Below are 16,371 nucleotides of genomic sequence, written 5' to 3'. Positions count from 1 at the left end.
CGACGCCGCAATCTGAATATGGAGAAATGGTTCAAATGGCTCTGAGCATGGGACTTAACTTCTAAGGTCATCAGTCCCCTAGAACTTAGAACTACTTAAACCTAACTAACCTAAGGACATTACACACATCCATGCCCGAAGCAGGATTCGAACCTGTGACCGTAGCGGTTCCAGACTGTAGCGCCTAGAACCGCTCGGCCACCACGGCCGGCGAAGGTGGAGAAAAATGGTTCATTTGGCTCTGAACATTATGGGACTTAACTGCTGAGATCATCATTCCCCTGTAACTTAGAACTACTTAAACCTAACTAACCTAAGGACATCACAGATATCCATGTCCGAGGCAGGATTCGAACCTGTGACAGCAGCGGTCGCGCGGTTCCAGACTGTAGCGCCTAGAACCGCTCGGCCACTGCGGCCGGCAGATGAATCCCATACTGCTTAGAGCCATTTTTGAACAATCCAACGAGGTTTTGTGAGCTCCTCTAGGGAGCGCAGACTTGTGTGAGGCCTTACATTGTTACGGAAAGGGAGAAGATCGTTTACCTTTCTGTGGCGACGAGAACGGTGAAGATGGGGAGATAGAGAAAGTATATGAGGATCACACAGTACGTAAGTGGAGATGTAACTCTAATAGTCGTGGGGGACCGGAATGCAGTTGTAGGCGAAGGAGTAGAAGAAAAGGTTACAGGAGAATATGGGCTTGGGACAAGGAATGACGAAGGAGAAAGACTAACTGATTTCTGTTATAAATTTCAGCTGGAAATAACGAATACTCTGTCAAAGAATCACAGGAGGAGCAGATATACTTGGAAACGAGCGAGTCAATTTTTCATCCGTTACAGACGATGTCATTTATTTGTATAACAAAGCTGAATGAGGGAATCGCATCTAAACGTATAAATTTGATGAATTTATTAAAATCATGCAGACTGCAAAGTCTCATAAATGACTGCATGGTCAGTGAAGACAATCTTTTTATGTAATCGGAAGTGGACATTGATTCACACGAGTCTAACAACTACAGTTAGTAATATTTCAAAATGACCTCTTTTAAGACATCTATACCGAGCTGAGTATGACAGTTCCATCGGCACTAAAATACTAGACTTTTCATTAAAAGTCTCGAATAGCGCTATCGTATATATTGGTCCGCATTATGCTAGAATATTTCAAATTCAACTCCCTATTACAACGCAATAGGAAACTGTATGTGTCCTGAATTTCATTTTTTCACGTGAACTCTATGGACATTTGCCTGGCGAAAGGTTCAATAGTCAACGCTATCACCCATGTGGTCGCTGTGAGACATGGACGCCGCAACTCTGTACCCTCTGCGTGACAGCATCAGCTAGCTTCCCTTGCAAACCTGAAAATATGAGATGGAGATAAAGGTGTTTGCACATACAGTCTGGGTGAGGCGCAGCGTGATTACGAACAGCTGGAGATTGAGCGTTCTCCAGGAAATTGTCACTAACAAGCTAGTCGCATTATTCTTGTTCTGCATGTTTACAGAATACGTCATCCGTTACTTTTCAGGCTCTCATTTAGCTCTGAGAAGTAGAGCAGACAGCATTTCAGAATTTTCATTTCTTCTTTCTTTGCCGCCAGTTTACTTTTCATTGTCTGAGATCATGCAGTTTTCTTCACCTCTGACCAATTAGTTCTGGTGTTCCTGGGTTTTTCCGCCTAGATAAAAGTCCAGTAATGATTTGTATGTCTAAATTTTTTTTCTACTCAGGACTTCTTTTTTCCTGCGTACGTTTTCATTAACTCAATTATAAGTTTACTGCGAGTTTCATAGAATTCTGCAAATCTTCTACTACATCTGGCTGGTTCCATTCTGTTAAGACGCCCATACATGTTTAACTTCTGTTTCTTGATATCCGAATAAATGTTGGTATACATTTGTATTCCCTTATCTGCTCTGCCTGTATGTTCCTTCTCCAGTGAATTTCACGCCTAAAATTTGATTAACTTTAGTTCTCTCTCTAGAATTACTTCGATGTCTCCCTTTCTGCTTAATATGAGTGTTTCTGTACCAGAAGAAACTTTTATTTGAAAATCGTATTGTATTCCGATTTGGGGATTTTGAGTTTAATTTCTGTTGTGAATATGTTTTGGTATATGTCGAAAGGTTGTTTCCGTTTTATGTTAAGTAATTTCATAAAAACTTTTGCAGTATAGTATCTTGAATAATTCAAACTAAAAATTTAAATGAGTGACTTTCTCGATTTATTCGTATTTAGTTTCTAGAAATTTGGATGCTGGGCTGTTGCTAGACATGTATCTTGTTTTTCAAATCAGATTTGGAGACGTGCCCTTCTGCTATTTTCTTACTGATGTCTGTTTACTTTTGACCTGTTTGTGTCCTGAATGACATTCGCCAGGTCTTACGCAAAAGCTTAGTTATTTATCATAATATTAGTTCTTCATAATTTAATCAGTCTTTTTTAAGCTCCGATATTAGATTTCGCCACAGATACTTTGCTAAGACGCAGTTGAAAACTAACTGATGGAGTCCATTTCGTTATCCCATTCCTGTTTTAATTTCAAAATGTTACAAATTTCCTCCCATGAACTTTGCTTTTAATTTTGGGCCATTTAGCGTTTTTCTAAAGATTGCAATGGTTTCAAGGTCGAGACTACGTTCCTTCAAAATCTGTAAGAGAGAATTACGGTCAGCTGAGTCAAGTGATTTTTTTTCCTCTATCAATGTACAACCCACTTTCTTATTACAAAATTTTTGATATGTGATGATTGTTTTCAGAAGTGAAATATGTTCCAGGCAAAGAGTATTATCTGCTTTATAGTCATCGAATTTACACTCAAGTTGTTCTTGCGTTGGTTCCAACAGACAATGAGACATAGTATTGTATGTGACACGAAAAAGTGGAACCATTTTTAATTACGAGAATTAACACGATTTGGATTGCAAGACTCGAGTGTACAGGAACTAAACATCGAAATAAACTGTGTGATACAGCTGTATGAAGAAACTGACAATATTGCTGGGATAAATTAAACAGCAGATAAGAGCCATATGCATGTCTTACCCACAATAAACGGAAAATTTCGGTAAAATTTAGCATGAGCTGATTGAAACAGTTGAGCCGATTGAGATTACGGCTCCAGCAAGAATTCTATGTGATATATAACAAATTTCATACCCATCCTTGTATAGTCTGAATTAGAGCTCCGTCTCCTATGACCTATTTTTCGTCTTCAGAATTTCGATTAGTTTTTCTTGCCGGCCATCATTTTGCGTCTTATGCAACGCGGAATACGTATTATACCAAATATTTAATGTAGTACGTTTTACATATTCTAGTATTTGTCTGCCCTTTTATTTTCCCTCTCTTCCGCACTTCCAACGCCAAGCCTAATACACTCCTGGAAATGGAAAAAAGAACACATTGACACCGGTGTGTCAGACCCACCATACTTGCTCCGGACACTGCGAGAGGGCTGTACAAGCAATGATCACACGCACGGCACAGCGGACACAACAGAAACCGCGGTGTTGGCCGTCGAATGGCGCTAGCTGCGCAGCATTTGTGCACCGCCGCCGTCAGTGTCAGCCAGTTTGCCGTGGCATACGGAGCTCCATCGCAGTCTTTAACACTGGTAGCATGCCGCGACAGCGTGGACGTGAACCGTATGTGCAGTTGACAGACTTTGAGCGAGGGCGTATAGTGGGCATGCGGGAGGCCGGGTGGACGTACCGCCGAATTGCTCAACACGTGGGGCGTGAGGTCTCCACAGTACATCGATGTTGTCGCCAGTGGTCGGCGGAAGGTGCACGTGCCCGTCGACCTGGGACCGGACCGCAGCGACGCACGGATGCACGCCAAGACCGTAGGATCCTATGCAGTGCCGTAGGGGACCGCACCGCCACTTCCCAGCAAATTAGGGACACTGTTGCTCCTGGGGTATCGGCGAGGACCATTCGCAACCGTCTCCATGAAACTGGGCTACGGTCCCGCACACCGCTAGGCCGTCTTCCGCTCACGCCCCAACATCGTGCAGCCCGCCTCCAGTGGTGTCGCGACAGGCGTGAATGGAGGGACGAATGGAGACGTGTCGTCTTCAGCGATGAGAGTCGCTTCTGCCTTGGTGTCAATGATGGTCGTATGCGTGTTTGGCGCCGTGCAGGTGAGCGCCACAATCAGGACTGCATACGACCGAGGCACACAGGGCCAACACCCGGCATCATGGTGTGGGGAGCGATCTCCCACACTGGCCGTACACCACTGGTGATCGTCGAGGGGACACTGAATAGTGCACGGTACATCCAAACCGTCATCGAACCCATCGTTCTACCATTCCTAGACCGGCAAGGGAACTTGCTGTTCCAACAGGACAATGCACGTCCGCATGTATCCCGTGCCACCCAACGTGCTCTAGAAGGTGTAAGTCAACTACCCTGGCCAGCAAGATCTCCGGATCTGTCCCCCATTGAGCATGTTTGGGACTGGATGAAGCGTCGTCTCACGCGGTCTGCACGTCCAGCACGAACGCTGGTCCAACTGAGGCGCCAGGTGGAAATGGCATGGCAAGCCGTTCCACAGGACTACATCCAGCATCTCTACGATCGTCTCCATGGGAGAATAGCAGCCTGCATTGCTGCGAAAGGTGGATATACACTGTACTAGTGCCGACATTGTGCATGCTCTGTTGCCTGTGTCTATGTGCCTGTGGTTCTGTCAGTGTGATCATGTGATGTATCTGACCCCAGGAATGTGTCAATAAAGTTTCCCCTTCCTGGGACAATGAATTCACGGTGTTCTTATTTCAATTTACAGGAGTGTATTTCCAGCATGCTGTAGGTATCTTTTTGCTTCTTGTGCTAATGTTCTGCTACAGATTTCTTTCTCGCCCACACTCTATAGTGCTCGTTCGTTTCTTATCTTATCCGTACATTTCATTTTCAACGTTCTTCGATAGCACCATATTTCATATGCTTCCAGTTCCTTTTCACCATATTTGTACATCATGGGTCCAGAAGTGTTGCATATAAGAACTCCAAGACGCTAAGTTTCACGGAAGCTGGTATTTTAGTGCGGACGTCAATGCAAGATGCTTTTAATGGTTTCCACAAAGAAAGATTGTCTCAAAATATGGTAGAAAACCCAAAGAGATTCTGGTCGTATGCAAAGTACACCAGTGGCAAAAAACAGTCAATGCCGTCACTGCGCCATAGCGATGGAAATGTTACCGACGACGGTGCCACTAAAGTGGAGTTATTAAATACAGTTTTCCGTCATTGCTTTACGAAAGAAGAAGAAGTAAATATTCCAGAATTCGAAACCAAAACAGCTGTTAGCATGAGTGACATGAAGTATATATCTCAGGTGTTGCGAAACAACTCAAATCACTTAAGAAAGGCAAGTGTTCCGGTCCAGATGGTATACCAATCAGGTTCCTTTCAGAGTATGCAGACACAATAGCGCCTTTCTTAGCAATCGTATACAACCGTCACTTGACGAAAGGTCTGTTCCTACAGACTGGAAAGTAGCGCAGGTCACACCAATATTCAAGAAAAGATATAGGAGTAACCCATTGAATTACAGACCCATATCACTAACATCAATTTGCAGTAGGATTTTGGAACATATACTGTACTCGAAATTATGAATCACTTTGAAAAAAGTCCGTCCCCGATAACTGAATGGTCAGCGTGACAGAATGTCAGTCCTGTACAGTGGTGTATAGTGGTGTAATTTTCAGTTTCTTATTTACTTCTTATTTACAATTGTCATTAATTGCCCTCGAGCAGTGAAAGAACAGTGTGCAGAAATTTATCCTAGATTCTACACTGCTGGCCACCGTAAATGCAACACCCTGAAGGAAGCATCCGAATCAAGTGAAATTTACACCATGGGTTTGCAGCGATGAGATATGCAACTGATTAGAATTTCAGCTCAGACGCACATCACGCGCGCCTGTGGCGCCACCTCATAGCGCCATTTAAGGCTTGGCGATTTCGACGAGTGTACGTTCGGCACGTGTGTTTACCTTGTGGTTGTTTCACAAGACGATCAGTTATGCCTGGTAGACAACAGCGAACATCGTTTGATCAAGTATCTGAGTTCGACAGAGGAAGGATAGTGGCTTACCGAGACTGTGGATTATCATACAGAGAAATCGCTAGTCGTGTTGGACGAAACCAAACAACTGTAATGCGGATATGCGACAGTTAGATGCAGGAGGGTACGATGGACCGACGTGGTCGATCGCATTCACCTCGGTGCACCACTGCACGTGCTGATAGGCAAATTGTGCGCATGGCAGTGACGGATCGCTCAGTGACATCCCGAACCATAGCACAGCACATTGCGTCTGTAACGCATCATCCAGTGTCTGCGCCTACCATTCGACGCCGTTTACAACAGAGTGGTCTGTCCGCAAGACGTCCATTGCTTCGTCTACCATTGACGCAGAACCACAGACGTCTCCGTCGCCAATGGTGTGATAACAGACGGATGTGGACGACAGAATGGAATGACGTTGTCTTTACTGACGAGGCACGCTTCTGTCTGCAGCACCACGATGGTCGGATTCGAGTGTGGAGACACCGTGGAGAGAGGATGCTGGACAGCTGCATTATGCACCGCCACACTGGTCTTGTACCGGGTATTATGGCATGGGGCGGTATTGGGTATTACTCTGGCACGCCTCTAGTACGCATTGCCGGTACTTTAAATAGCCGGCGCTTCATATCCGAGGTGCTGGAGGCAGTTGTCCTTCCTTACCTTCAGGGCTCGGCCACAGCCATATTTCAACAGGATAATGCGCGACCACACGTGGCACGCATTGTCCAAAGGTTCTTCGTCAATAACCAGATTGAAGTGCTTTCCTGGCCGGCTCGCTCTCCGGATCTTTTGTCGATAGAAAACATGTGGTCCATGGTTGCTCAACGAGTGACACAGATTACATCCCCAGCTGCCACACCAGATAATCTTTGGCAACGTGTGGAGGCTGCTTGGGCTGCTGTACCCAGGAACACATCCAACGTTTCTTTGACTCAATGCCGAGACGTGTGGCAGCGGTGATCTCCAACAATGGCGGCTACTCTGGCTACTGATTCTGGCAGGAACCACATGTCGCAGACGTCTGTAAACGTAATCATTTGATACTTGGTCAACATGTTATCTACAAAATAAATTTTGTTGTGCTACCTCTTGTGTTTCTTGGTGTTGCATTTACGGTGGCCAGCAGTGTATGTACATCTATTGCTTAGTATTATTAGTAACTCATGTGTGTATTCCGCGTGGTGTTAATGCATTTTGTGGAAAATAAACATCACCTGCGAATGTCTGTGCATTGCCTCGTCAGCTTGCCAAATACCTGTAGTTACTTCTTGTGATGTAGTGGGGTAGAAAGCGTGGGGAATCGCCTGCTCGCTCTTCATTTTGATGACCTACGAAATAGGGAAATGCATGACTACAATCTGGAGACCTACCCTCCCTCAGGCTTCTACCTTAACTCCCCCCCCCCCCCCCCGCTCCCCGCTCTCCGTCCCCTACGCACTGTTGAACCACCAGATACAATTTATTCCCATAATGCCTCGCTACTGCAGAACTTGGTACACACATTTAATATTTGTTCATAACCCACTTCGTTTAACAATAAACATTAGTTTTATATCGTTATAACGCATTTTAATAACCAGCGAGTTTTTTTTTTTTTTTTTTTTTTTTTTTTTTTTTTTTTTTTTTTTTTTTTTTTTTTTTTTTTTTTTTTTTTGTAAGAAATGAAACGTACTGGAGCGTGTTGACAAGTAATGCCTCCGATATTTTACTTCTGTTTTCAGTATCGGTTGAAGCATTATATGACGTGCGTATTACTCGCTCGACTTCCTCGCTTCGATGTCGCAAGATGCAACCCTCTGCCGTCAGAGCGCCCCGAATTGAAGCGCTTAACACGGTGGTGTTACCTTCATACAGTGGGCGCATCTGATTTTCGCGTGTTTCCAGAACTTAAAGAACATCTTTGAGGACTTCACTTTGATAGTGATGAAGTGGTGTAAGGAGAGGTGAGTCTGTGGTTCCGTCAAGGAACTCAAACATTCTACAGCCATGGCATTAAGAAACTAGTCTCTCGCTGGGAGGAATGTGTTCGTCACTAGGATGAAGAAATAAATACGTAATCATCAAGGATAAAGATGTAGAAAGTTAATACAGTTCGTTTATAGAAAAGGCTTTGAGAGTTTTCACATAACACATTGGGAGGCGTTACTTTTTAGCAAGCCGTCGTCGTTTATTCTTTTTATTGGGAAAATTTATCGCTACAGGTCACCGTTTTTTAGTTACTCGAGAAAAACCTAAGAAGGTGACGTTTATATGATCTCATCTTCACCCCCTCACGCTCAGACCCCAGACCACAATGGTTGGAATTAAAAAAAAAAAATAGTACGTCGTTTATGGCACTCACTGCTAATATCGTACGAAAATCTGTGACTAATTTTTTCCCTTATTGGCCCTTTGCTGTCTTGGTTGAGTGGGCTAATCGGGGCGCAGTGCGGAGCGGCGTGGCGGCAGTACGCACCGTCTCCTCGCGGTGCCTGCGCGAGCACCTGGCGGGCATCTTGAGCTCGGCAGCGAGAAGCATGAGCTCACGCACGGTGAGCCGCGGCTGCAGCAGGTCCTCCTGCATGAGGTAGCACGACACGCGCCGAAAGTGCGCCTCGTCCCGCGGAGAGCCGCCCAGCAGCAATTCGCCGCTCACGCCAGACCGCCTGCAACACGACGAGGGCAGGGTACAGCAGGACGCAGCGGTCTCGTCCACTGCAAGTGTCAGCCGCCACGGTGGACCCACTGTGCAGGGTAGCGGCGGTATGGCCAGGCACATGTTGGGAAGCAGGTAGCGAAGAGCAGGGCAGGGCAGGGCAGTGTAGCAAATGTTTCTACATCTATGTGTATATCTACGTCGACACTCCGCAAGCCACCGTAAGGTGCGTGGCACAGGCTACCCTGGACCACTACTTGTCATTTCCCCTCTTGTTACACTCGCAAATAGAGCGAAGGGAAAACGGCTGTACACCTCCGTATGAGTCCTAATTTCTCGTATCTCCGTGGTCCTTACGCGCGATGTATGTGGACGGCAGTAGAATCGTTCGGCAGCCAGCTTACAATAAAAATACCGGTTCTCTAAATTTTCTTTCTTGTTGTTGTTGTGGTCTTCAGTCCAGAGACTGGTTTGATGCAGCTCTTCATGCTACTCTATCCTGTGCAAGCTTCTTCATTTCCCAGTACCTACTGCAACCTACATCCTTCTGAATCTGCTTAGTGTATTCATCTCTTGGTCTCCTTCTACCATTTTTACCCTCCAAGCTGCCCTCCAAAGGTAAATTTGTGATCCCTTGATGCCTCAGAACATGTCCTACCAACCAGTCCCTTCTTCTTGTCAAGTTGTGCCACAAACTCCTCTACGATTTTTACGCTCACGCTGCTCTCCAATACTGAATTGGTGATCCCTTGGCGCCTCAGAACATGTCCTATCAATCAATCCTTTTTTCTAGTCAAGTTGTGCCACAAATTTCTCTTCTCCCCAATTCTATTCAGTACCTCCTCATTAGTTACGTGATCTACCCGTCTAATCTTCAGCATTCTTCTGTAGCACAGCATTTCGAAAGCATGTATTCTCTTCTTGTCTAAACTATTTATCGTCCATGTTACACTTCCATACATGGCTACAATCCATACAAATACTTTCAGAAACGACTTCCTGACACTTAAATCTATACTCGATGTTAACAAATTTTTCTTCTTCAGTAACGCTTTCCTTGCCACTGCCAGTCTACATTTTATATCCTCTCTACTTCGACCATCATCAGTTATTTTGCTCCCCAAATGGCAAAACTCCTTTACTACTTTAAGTGTCTCATTTCCTAATCTAATTCCCTCAGCATCACCCGACTTAATTCGACTACATTCCATTATCCTCGTTTTGCTTTTGTTGACGTTCATCTTATATCCTCCTTTCAAGACACTGTCCATTCCGTTCAACTGCTCTTCCAAGTTCTTTGCTGTCTCTGACAGAATTACAATGTCATCGGCGAACATCAAAGTTTTTATTTCTTCTCCATGTATTTTAATACTTACTCCGAATTTTTCTTTTGTTTCCTCTACTGCTTGCTCAATATACAGATTGAATTACATCGGGGAGAGGCTACAACCCTGTCTCACTCCCTTCCCAACCACTGCTTCCTTTCATGTCCCCCGACTCTTATAACTGCCATCTGGATTCTGTACAAATTGTAAATAGCCTTTCGCTCCCTGTATTTTACCCCTGCCACCTTTCGAATTTGAAAGAAAGTACTCCAGTCAACATTGTCAAAAGCTTTCTCTAAGTCTACAAATGCTAGAAACGTATTTTTGCCTTTCCTTATTCTAGCTTCTAAGATAAATCGTAGGGTCAGTATTGCCTCACGTGTTCCAACATTTCTACGGAATCCAAACTGATTTCCCCGAGGACGGCTTCTACCAGTTTTTCCATTCGTCTGTAAAGAATTTTCTTTAGTCTTCCTGAAAAGATCACCGCCTTCCCTCCAGGGATTCCCAGTTGAGTTCCCGAAGCATCCGTAACACTTACGTTTTGTTCGAACTTACCGGTAACAAATCTAACTGCCCTCCTCTGAATTGCTCCGATGTCTTCCTTCAATACGATCTGGTATGGATGCGAAACACTGGAGCAGTACTCAAGAATAGGTCGCACCAGCGTCCTATATGCGGTCTCCTTTCCCAAAATTCTCCCAATAAATCGAAATCTACCATTTGCCTTCCCTACCATAGTTTTCACATGGTCGCTCCACCTCATCGCTTTGCAACGTTACGACAAGATATTTAAACAAATTGACTGTGTCAAGCTGGACACTACTAATACTATATCCCATCATTACAGGTTTGCTCGTCCTACTCATCCGCATTAACTTACATTTTTCGACATTTAGGACTAGCTGTCATTCATCACACCAACTGGAAATTATATCTACGTCGTCTTGTATCCTTCTACAGTCACCCAACTTTGACATCTTACCGTACACCACGGCATCATCAGCAAACAACTACAGAATGTTGTCCATCCCGTCCACCAAATCATTTATATACGTAGAGAACAACAGCTGTCCTATCACACTACTCTGGGGCACTCCTGGCGATACCCTTGTGAAAATTAAATTCTGTTCAAAACGTTCTGTTCTGTTCAAAATTAAACGTCTGTTCAAAAAAATTCCGGAATTTTGTCCACAAAATGTTTCTACCCTTACCTATTACTTATTGTGCTTGGTCCCCTTCGAAATACTCTCTCCACAATTGATACACCGCTCCCAACGCCGTTTCCACTTCCGGAAGCAGTTTTGGTACGTCTCTTGTTGGACCGTGCGAAACGCTGTCTGCCAATTTTCTTTCATCTTGTGTGCCGTTACAGATCTTCTTCCTTTTAATGGGCTTTTCAGCTTCGGAAATAAAAAAAAAGTTCGCAGGGGCCAGGTCTTGAGAGTACAGAGGATGAGGCAGCACAGTGATTTCACAGGCGGTCTTTCTGGCCTTGACTCGGGAGCTGTGGGACGAACTTGGCGTCAACACGATGCACTCCAAGATGCTGTGTTAGGATTTCACGACATGATCCAACTGAAATGTTACATTCTTCTGCAATCTCTCGGACAGTCAGTTTTCGATTGGCACGCTCAATTTCGTTGACGTTCCTGACGTGAGCGTGGTCGGCAGACGTCGAAGGGCTTCCTGAGCGAGGGTCATCTTTAACTTCCGTCTGGCCATTTTTAACCCATGTGAACCATTCGTAACACTGAGTACGGCTTAATCATTCGTCTCTGTAGACTTCTTGCATCAGCTGGCCGTACCTCTGTTCAGGTTTTCTTGAGTTTAACTCAAAATTCAATACAGACGCGTTGTTCCTCTAACTCTTCCATCTAGAATTTCGCAAACCGTGTGACACAAAGTTCTCCTCAACAGAGCACTGAACAATAACTGACATACAACAATTAAACATCCGGCAGTTACACGTTGAACACAGGTGTGAGCAGGGATGCCAACCCCATTCCGCTGCAACACACTATTGGCGAAATTATGAAAGCTCCAGAATTATTTGAACAGACCTCGTACAACGGCGCAAAACTGAGGTGCAGGGCAGGGAAGATCTGCACAGTGCCCGTTCCCGTCTTCGCCGCGCAGTCTCCTGACAACAGTATACTGCACGCGAGCGCCGCACGTGCTCACTCAGGGTGCTCCCTCAGAACGACAACGAAGGTGTTGCAAATATTGAGAGTTGTGAGAAAGTCACATCTCAAACAGAGGGCCTGCGCAACTTGATGTTTCCTCTTTAATTAAGCACCCAGCACAATAAAAGAAAATGAAGAAACTTGACGTGCAGTGTGAATAAAGAGCAAAAGGAAGAACTACTGAATGTAAAAAGATTGAAGATTCAAAATCTGCCAGTGACCCACTCTACCATTTCTTCATGTCGATGTACCACGCAACTAAAAATATACCACCAACCTCAACATTTCATCCGTGGTAAAATATCTGAAGTGGTATTGTAAACTGAGGCATCGCTCCCTAGAAATCAGTCTCCACCTCAAGAACTCGAACTAACTCGAAGTTACGACGCAACGAGAGTTTCATATCCACCGTACTCGTCGGGAACCAGCGGTGCATCTTTGACACTTCTTCAGAACTTAGTGGACGTGCCTTCAAATACAGCTGCTGGATCTTACCCCCAGCTCTTGAGTAGCAACAACAATTTTCCTAATTAATTTTGCTAGGTAGCATACGTAACTTTTTCTCATGGCTTTACATTGCAAGAAATTTCAGTAAAACAAGTCCACAGTAAGTCTTTTTTCACTTTCAAATGGTATTCTGGGATTACATGTTTCACAATATATATTTCCGGACGATCCGTGAACATCGTCGAATTGACTCCGGTCCATGCGGAAGTAGTTGGTGAACTGTTTATCAGAAAACTTGATGTCAAACCGAATTCGCCATGAATATTTCTCTTGTCCAAGTAGCCGCTTTTCGATTCATCAACAAGTCCATTACCTCATCACAATGCGGCTCTGAACTAAGATTAATGAGTTCAGCCACTCCTTCACAAGGAGAGACTACGCACTGGATCAACAAGCAAAGACTACGCGACAATGGTTAAAACTTCCTCCAGATATGTGCAGCCACTATGTCCCCAACTATTTCGTTCGATACACTGCTCTGCCTTGCCCAGCCATTCGTCAGCTACGTCCCATTCCGCGCCTGACCTAAGAGGCGATAGTATGTGTGGCTTGATACAAAGCACTATTGAGTTTTACCTCTTTTTGGAAAGAACATCCATTCGCTCGTGATAGAGAAGCAAGTGACTATCGAAACACTTCTTAAAAAACAGTTTATTTTCCGTCACAATTACATGTAGACTGTCCAGTCACATTAATGTGACCACCTGTAAAAAGCCTGGATAACCATCTTTCGCTGCGCGGACAGCTGCGAGACACGCAAAAGGAGAGTCAGTGAGGTTCTGCAAGGTACCGACAGGGATGACGAGCCAAGCCGACTCTGGTGCTGTGACCAGCTGATCTAATTTTCTCGGTTGAGGATCCACTGCGCGAACAGCACGACTGCTATATTGATGTGCAAATTGACATCGCGGTTTGAGGTGCAATGTCACGGATTGCGCGGCCCCACCCGCCGAAGGTTCGAGTCCTCCCTCGGGCATGGGTATGTGTGTTGTTCTTAGCATAAGTTTGTTTAAGTAAGTAGTGTGTAAGTCTAGCGACCGATGACTTCAGCAGTTTGGTCCCTTAGGAATTCACACACACATCTGATGTGCTAATTCCAGACTTCGGCGCCGATGAGCAGCAGTTAGCATGGGTCCCTTAACCAGACGCCTGCTGCGGAAGCCCGTACGCAGCTACATGCACTGAACGGTGGCTAGCAGACGCTTTTCGTAGCCCCTTGGTTTATCTGGGCTCTCAGTTGCTCAACAGTTGCACGTCTCTTCGCCCGCACGCAGCTCTGGCAGCTGTCGTTCACCCCTGTCACCTATAGTAAGTGGTGCACCGCAGTTGCCCATCGCCGGATCTGGATAGCACCGTTTTGGCGGCACCCGAACAGTTTACGGATTTAGACATTCCAGGAATGCTTATACCCTTGGCCCGAAAGCCAATGATCGTTCTCTTTTGGATATCAGGTAAATCGATCCGTTTCCGCATTAAGACAACTACTGTCCTACACGTTTTATATACTCTTCACTGGTAGTGCTTTCACCTATCATCTGTGATTGGTTATTACACGTTGACCTCTAACATAGGAAGTGGTCACATTAATGCGACTGGAGCATGTAATTTCAACAATCAACAATCAGTTTCGGCCGCCACTGGACATCTTCAGGTCTACAAGATACACAAGTATGAAATAAGTTTCAAAGTTAAAGGTGAAGCTGAACAATTTACATCAAAGTATTCTAGTCAAAATAGTCCATAAAACTGCATTAAAATGTCTGAAATTTCCGCATTTCATGATGAGACGTACATTTGTGACCATTAATAGAGATAATTAACAAAGTTGTATTAAAAAACCTGAAGTCAGAGTGTTTTTTGATAAAGATATCATTCATCAATGATGATTAGTCACGATAAACATAAGATTGTATTTAAAGATACGAAATTAGTGTCTCTTATCACAAAGATGCTAGTTATCTGTGAATCTTCAATTCCATACTTTTTCTATATATATATTCTAAAACTGTATCTAAAAAGAAAAAAGTCTGGAATTGAAGATTCACAGATACCTAGCATCTTTATGATAAAAGACACTAATTTCGTATCTTTAAATACAATCTTATGTTTATCGTGACTAATCATCATGGATGAATGGCATCTTTATCAAAAAATACTCTGACTTCAGGTTTTTTAATACAACTTTGTTAATTATCTCTATTAATGGTCACTAATGTACGTCGTATCATGAAATGCGGAAATTTCAGACTTTTAATGCAGTTTTATAGATTATTTTGACTAGAATACTTTGATGTAAATTGTTTAACTTCACCTTTAACTTTGAACCTTATTTCATACTTTATATATGTATTAAATTTTCCTTAAATTTGTCAACGTCTTTGTAATAGTGTATGAACAATTAATTACATGTTCACCATGACTTTATATACGTGGTGCTCCTCATTTGTACTATTGATAATGTGGCTCTCCCCGTGTTTAGGAGTGAATTACTGCTTTTTTATGGTATGGCATCACTGTGTTGTTCACATTCTAAGCTCTTGTAATCTGTATAGCTCGATTTGTAAATTTTGAACTTATTTTAATTATAGTCTATCTTGTAGATCTGAGAAAGTAGAATTTTTTGTCCAAATTAAATGTGATTGCCTTGGAAAATAAACTATTTTTAAAAACAATCTTATCCTCGGCCACCCCTCTCAACTCGACTTTCACAGATTCCTTTACAAATTTGTCGAAAATCATGTAGCACGCTGTCAGACGCTATGAAAGTCTTTATTATTCCTATAGGTTTCTATTTTTACTAATCATCATCAAACACAACAGATTTATCTTTTAATGCATCTAGGTAAATATACATGTACGCATGACGTGCCATGACACTCTAAGTAATGTGAGGAACACGGATTGGACAGTATAACTCAGTACAAAGACTACACTGAGCTGACGAATCAGTGATTACTCCAACAATTTACAAAGATCCACTTGTCTTCGAAATATTATAGTGGCCAGTCAATAATTGAAGTTAGGTAAAATAACGTATACTACATATTTACAAAAAAAAAAAAAACGCACGGAATATTTTTCATGTTCAATTAGCAATCAGAAATTTTTGTGAAATATAGGTGCTACTTTTGTGAATTTCTGACCAAATGCAAATGTGGCAATGAACGTTCGAACCGCGTAAAAATTTTCGTCATTTGATGCTGTGATTCAGATGTATCTCTAGTCAACTGAGTGAAAAACTAAGCCCTACTGCAAATGGAAAAAAATCATTCATCACAGCACAAAACTCCAGCCAAGTAATCTTGGCAATGGAGCTAATGAGTGATGTGAAATATGAATTGTTGGATCATACACCCTGTCTACCAGATTTCGAGCGACATAACCAGAAAACTTTTTAAGTTCAATGAAGAATATACGGTAGCAGTTGACGAGCGTTTCCCAGATTTTTCTGGTCGCACTTAGGGTGGAATCTGTGCACTCAAAAAGTCAGACAAATTGGACTAATTTTGTAGGGGACAACGTTTATCTGCATCTATGTTCTTGCAATGCACATTACCGTGTTTGGTCGATGGTACAATGAGTATTTATCAGCTGAGAGACCTTCCAAGGTAAAAAGTCGCTGT

At 43.5% G+C, this 16,371-nt stretch overlaps 1 protein-coding gene across 1 annotated transcript in view; it reads right to left on the bottom strand.

The window, feature by feature from the left end:
- The window catches only part of LOC124788468 (ATP-binding cassette sub-family G member 1), a 522,704-nt gene that overhangs the window by 291,901 nt on the left and 214,432 nt on the right, over positions 1 to 16,371 (bottom strand). The window contains exon 4 of the mRNA XM_047255738.1: positions 8,551 to 8,740. Within this exon, the coding sequence (XP_047111694.1) occupies positions 8,551 to 8,740 (190 nt within the window). The remainder of the gene's footprint in view (positions 1 to 8,550; positions 8,741 to 16,371) is intronic.

Source organism: Schistocerca piceifrons, chromosome 3 (assembly GCF_021461385.2).
Source record: "Schistocerca piceifrons isolate TAMUIC-IGC-003096 chromosome 3, iqSchPice1.1, whole genome shotgun sequence".
NCBI classification, from domain to species: Eukaryota; Metazoa; Arthropoda; class Insecta; order Orthoptera; family Acrididae; genus Schistocerca; species Schistocerca piceifrons.
This window is presented reverse-complemented; position numbering and strand designations above follow the sequence as displayed.